Below are 6,000 nucleotides of genomic sequence, written 5' to 3' on the forward strand. Positions count from 1 at the left end.
TGTCTGGAATCAGCCATACCTCCTTCGCTTTCAGAGGCCTGGGGGTGCTGAAATAGAGGGGGGAGGGAATGCGTAAGGACTGATAATGAAATCGATTGTCCCGCTGTTAGATTACGTACATAGTCTCAGTTTCTGGCGGGGAGTTGAGATAGAATATGAGAATAAAGGGCTTCAATGGGGTTAAATATTTTTAATTTTCCAGTCAGTGGCTAGTCTTGTTAGTGTCAAATGCACAGGAGAAATGCGATATGCGAGCAATGATAAAGCGAACATTTCTGTGGGATCAAGATTATATTCATTTTGTTCTGACCCGATTCTGGCTTCATGCTCATCCCTACTAATGATTTTTCCGGGCACAAATGAAAAGTTGTCAGCAAGATAGAAAGGCGCTGGAATATATATTATTAATTTGTTATGGCCCAGCGTCCGCGCTGTTATGGCCAAGTATCTTTGTTATGGCCGAGATAGGCCTGAAGCATGTCCCCTGAACATCCAATAAGACTGCAGAATTTGGATTCGGTCGAATGAAAGGTGACTTAACTTATCATCTCAAATGATAATTCAATTTAAAAATTTAGGATAGTACTTGTAATGTTTTACTTGTAATCATTTTCTACTTACTGAAAGTGCTGCGTTTAAAAGGGGCTTAGAATTAGAGTCCAATATACAAATTTTTAAACTAACAGAAGTACCTGTGTTTTTATTCTTCTTTAATTCGTTTCCTGTTTCAGCAGCAGCAGTTGCACAATTCAACAACAGTCAAAGTCTAACAATGTAAGTCAATTTTAGCTATTCTATATTTGTCTGTTATTAGTGACTGTTGTATATCACTCAGCAATTTTGGTTTGTTGGTTGTGATTTTTTAATATTTTTTTCAGCAACACCACGGCGACTAGTCCCATGGCCACACATGAGTTTGACCCTTTTGCTAGTGAAAGTGCCCCGGTGACAACAGAAGTGAAGATGGGTGTAGAATCGGAAATGAAAAACCCCTTTTCAGACGCCTTCGCAACCGACTCTAGTCCCAATCTGGTGTCCTCTACCAAAAACCCTTTCGCGGCGAACCCAACAGAAATCAAAAGTGCTACTGACGATTTATTTGCTAGTTTAGAAAACAGCGCAAATCCTCTCATTTTACCATCTCATGACGTCACCACAGCATCTGATGGGCAGAAAACCACGAGTGATCTGAATGGTATCTCGGACAAGCTTCTGATGATCACGGAACCCAACGATCCTCTACTGCAGAGCGACCCCTTAATGGACAGTGCTGCTCCATTGGTATTTTCTCAAACAAATGTCAACAAACAATCAATAACTTCAGGCCAATCAGCTGCCTCCAATGTAACAGCAGTCCATCTGTCTAACAATCCCTTCGTCAATAACTCACAGTCACCTGTTGCTGCCGCTACGATCTCTCTGCCTGCTCCAGTTATAACAGATCCCACATGTAGCGAAGACTTCCCAGAACAGTGGTCGTTCATGCTTCGATTTCCGACAGAGAAACAGCTCGGAAAATCGAGACGGTGGATGAATGTTGAAATCAAGTTCGACCGCGAAAACAGCTTGCTCAAAATTTTCGATAAAACACGAGGAACAGAGATTTCATGGGAGGAGATTTTGGTCTCGAATCGATTGTTCATTCACAAAATAAGTCGACAGAAGTACGACGACAAAGGCAAAGTGCATACCCTTAAACTGGTAGAGACGAATTACAGAAGGCGGAACCAATTTGACAAGATTGTAGCCACCACCATTTTTCAACAGCCTCTGCAGAGCAGATACATAGCAGAGCACAGAGTCAGAGCGAAGTTGGGAACAACAGACTTCAAAGTACTGGATCTGTTTGTGAAGTTGTTTGACCAGTATCAGTTCCAGAACCACACTGTGAAGCACCTGCAACAGGGCTGCTACTGGTCACACCCCGAAATACACATGGAACTGGTGGACATATGCACTGGATTCATCGACACCAAGGTAAGCAGAAACCATTCGCGGATAGAGTAGATGCTGTCACGTATTACTTCGGTTTGAATCCATGCAATATATTTTCTCTTGAGTCCTGACAAAATTTCTCACCCATATTTAACCTGAATTGACCGAATAGGTTTTTTCATCCTCTTTTTTTCATACATTTCGTTCCATTTACGTATATTTTAACTTCTCTGAAATGTACTTAATTTCTCTGAAATGTACGTCATTTGTGGTTTTTTTTATTCAGTCGTAGAAAATTGATGTCGCTCCAAGTTTAAAGTAATCGATGTCAAATTGAATTTCCAGGAGAAGGATCTAAGCGTTAATTGAATTGTCGTTGAAATTAGGAGATAGAGGTGTAAAATCTTTTAAAAAAATTTCAGGGAGATGTGACTGAAGAAAGTATCAGCACCAGTCTTTTCTGCCTCTCGTTCTTCGTGAAGAGTCCCGAAGTGACCATCGGAATTAACGACGAGCGAGTGAAGGGAGTCGAAGTGGTGCGCAGGTCAGACATACTACCGATGAAGACAGACGCCTGGATCAAATTTGATGACGTTCAGTTCCACCACTCGGTCGACAAAAAACTCTACCTGGACCAGAGTACAATAGTGTTCCAGCCTTTGGACGCATGCAAATACAAATTGGCTGAGTTCAAGGTCAGGCAGCATTTTTACAAAGACATCCCGATGCGACCTTTGATCACGTGTGAGCAAAAAGGAGGCGTGTTCAAGTTGGAAGCCGAGCTGTTTCTGCCTTCGATCCAGAAAATTGATTTTAAGTTCGACGCTGAAATGCGACGATGTGAGAACATTGTGCTAGTGGTTCCAGTGCCTGAACAGTGGATTGGTTTGCTGAGATACGATCGCCCGTTGTTAGGGGAGGGATCGGTTAAGGCGGCCAAGAGGAGGACTGGCTACGTGTCCAAGACGAAAGTGCATGGAGTTAAGATCCAGGTGACCGCAGGAGTTGCAAAATACGAGCACTCATACAAAGCCATCGTGTGGAGGATAAACAGATTGCCTGGCAAGACCTCTGGTTAGCACCGCCTTATTTGCTTTTACTGCTATGTAAAACAAATATATATATATAAAATGAAATTCAGAAGTTTTTCTGGGAACAGCCTTTGACTATCTGATGCTTATTTGGACTATCGACTCAATTTTAATTATTAAGAGTCATGAACGTAGTGAATACTCTTTTATAGGTCTTGGTGATTCTTGAAATTGCTGAAATTTTTCACGCTAACGGTTGGTTTTTCGCGGTTTGACTTTTTGATTTATCTTTAAGTTCACTTCATTTCTTTTGTTGAAAAAAGGTGAACTCCACTATCGGACAGCAAAACTCTTAAAGTCACAAAAAGTTCATGATTGTCTTCTAGTTTCGAAAGTGGAATTTAATTTTCAGATTTCCCAGCGAAATAAAAAGTTTACTTATTGATCAAATTTTCTCAAATTGGGTAAGTTTTATCAAAAAATTGTCTATCATAAATTGTTCTTGAAATTCTAAGAGCTTTAAGGCCATCTATCGTTTTGATATTGAAAGATGAAGTTTTTTTTCATTTCATTGCGTTAATGACTCTTTGCAACTGTCTGTTGGCTATATTTAAATCGAGAAAATTAAATAATGGAGCACTTAGTTACAGTCTACTTCATTTATGGGGTTTGTTGTAGTGACGTATGAGTCTAATCAGTGGAGGACCTAGAATTTTTTCAAGGGGATGGTTTTGTTGACCTTTTTTAGGGTTTTCCGAGCAGTCCGCCTCTGATACTAATTGTGATTTCCTGTTTAAGTGAGTATCTGTTCGTACAAGCTATTTGTGCAACTCATCTCCCCCGGCGGGGCTCTGTCTCTGGTGAAGTTTGACAGTGGGGCGGAGGCGGAACTGAGTTACAGCATGGGATGGAGTGTGGCTTCTGGGGCTGTGTTGAGGAGCATGGCGGTGACTAATCTGCCGGTGGAACCACTACGCGCAGTTGAGAACAAGGCCAACTTCCATTATACAGTTCAAATTCTACACAAATCAGACGATAACAACACAGCAGAGCAAAACACGGAGAAGAACAACAGTCGATTGCAGAATGAAACTGAAGCATAGTTGAGCCATGCTAGTAACAAGAGAAAGACTCTGAAATCAGTTGCAGTTGTAGTTGAAAATCAACTCTAATTTATAAATGTGATGTAGTGCAAATGCCACTTAGTGAGCTTAATCGAAACAGACTCAGTCCAATTTCCCATTCAGTATCTCTAGTCTCTTTCTCTCCTGTTATCCTGGGCCTAGTTGCTCCAACCACATAAAGATATGAAGATTTGACGAGGTACCATAACCGTGTGCGGGAGAACTTCTTCCAGAGAAGAATTAAAATTGTTGACTCTTCTAAAAAACAACTCTTCTGAATCTCGCCGCAGATCGAACACAGACCCTAATAGTTTTACTTGGTGACTAGACTACTCAAGAAGCTTTTATAGAAGGGAAACATAGTTAGTTTTGAAGGACGGGCTAAAGTAATCTTCCGCCAGATTTTGCTGTTTGATCTTCCGCAAGATTTTGCTGTTGGTGTTATCTTTGTCTGATTTACTACTTGATACGCCACCTATCCTCGTCAGTGACCACCATCTGCCATTGAAAGCTTGTAAACCTTTTTTTCCCTTCTTATGCTAATAATATATATGTTTCAATAAACAATTTTACTCTTAAATGCAGTTGAACTTAAATATTCAAATGGTCATAAATTCATTTGATTTGGTGTACACCATATTCTTAAATTAGAATTAACTTTCAGTTACTTTAAAATCAGTATAATCAATCAGTTAGATGTATATAGCCGATTAAGTTAAACTTCTATCTTTTACACTGATTGTGCAATCGCTTCAATTCAAATCAATTATTGAAATAATTATCTGTAGCAGGAATGAATTAAAATTTTATTTACACAGTTTTCAGACACAAATATGGTTAAAATCTGCCTTTAAAATGAATTTTTCTCTAGAGAAGTTTTTACTGTGCAAATCACAGTTTCTGAAAGAGTGTTTTAAGAGCAATGAACGTAGTGAGTACTCTTATGTAGTTCTTGCAGGAAAAAGTCTTCACGTCCACGCTCATGTTCAAGCTCTGTTTTGATTTGTGGCGGTTTTGACATGTGATATCTTTTTAAATTGAGTGCATTTCTATTGTCAAAAAGAAGGCAAACTCCACTATCGAACAGCACAATTGTAAAGGTCACGAAAAACGTAATCAACATCTAATTTCGAAAACGGAAATTATCAGATTTCCCAGCGAAAAAAAACTTTGCCTATTGATCTAGTTTTCTCAAATTAGGTTAGTTTTAACAAAAAAGTGTACATCATTATTTTTATACACATTCAAAGAGCTTTAAGGCTATCTATTTTTTTCGAAATTGAAAAGATGAAAATTTTTGGGTACTACTTGCTTGGTCCCTCAAAATTGCTGTGGCCCCTAATAAAAACCGAGGTACAGTATGTAACTAATTCTAACAGTAAGCATTTTTATTTCTCTCTATTGCTGTCTAAATAGGCCTAATTAGTCAAGCGGGTACGAATCCGGATACCATCCCTAAGGCGTAGGTTCAAATCTCGTGCTGGCTATTCTTTTCAGAAAACAGGCGTGACCAATCTTCGAAACTAGTTTTGTCACGGGACCAAACAAGTAAACTAGTACCGATTTTTGAAAAAACGAGCCGTTTTTTTTTCAGTTTCCTTGCGTTGATCACTCTTTTCTAACTGTCAGTTGGCTATGTTCATACCTTCTCGAAGATATCGATATCTAGAGCTCAATATTGAGAAAATTAACTCTGAAAAACTTACCATTTCTGACTAGTTTATGAATACTATTTTCCAGGTTTTTATTAAAGCGTTAGGAGACGCCGCAAACTGTGTCACTCTATATACTTAGCGGCTCATTTTGCAACCCAAAAAAAATTTTTAGTCAATTTAAATGGCATTCTGAGGAGTCATAGAGAGTTTCCATAAGAGCGCAAATTAAAGCAACACTGCTCGATAGTGACCTAG

The 6,000-nt window shown here is 39.2% G+C and overlaps 1 protein-coding gene across 3 annotated transcripts in view; it reads left to right on the forward strand.

Annotated features, from left to right (window-relative positions):
- LOC134842702 (mucin-17-like) overlaps window positions 1-4,907 on the forward strand; it is a 36,434-nt gene extending 31,527 nt beyond the window's left edge. For all 3 annotated transcript variants that reach the window (XM_063859160.1, XM_063859169.1, XM_063859174.1), the window contains 4 exons: window positions 732-774; window positions 879-1,977; window positions 2,358-3,009; window positions 3,765-4,907. In XM_063859160.1, the coding sequence (XP_063715230.1) occupies window positions 732-774; window positions 879-1,977; window positions 2,358-3,009; window positions 3,765-4,069 (2,099 nt within the window). In that variant the 3' untranslated portion in view covers window positions 4,070-4,907. The remainder of the gene's footprint in view (window positions 1-731; window positions 775-878; window positions 1,978-2,357; window positions 3,010-3,764) is intronic.
- The last annotated feature ends 1,093 nt before the right edge of the window (window positions 4,908-6,000 follow it).

Source organism: Symsagittifera roscoffensis, chromosome 1 (genome assembly GCF_963678635.1).
Source record: "Symsagittifera roscoffensis chromosome 1, txSymRosc1.1, whole genome shotgun sequence".
NCBI lineage: Eukaryota > Metazoa > Xenacoelomorpha > Acoela > Convolutidae > Symsagittifera > Symsagittifera roscoffensis.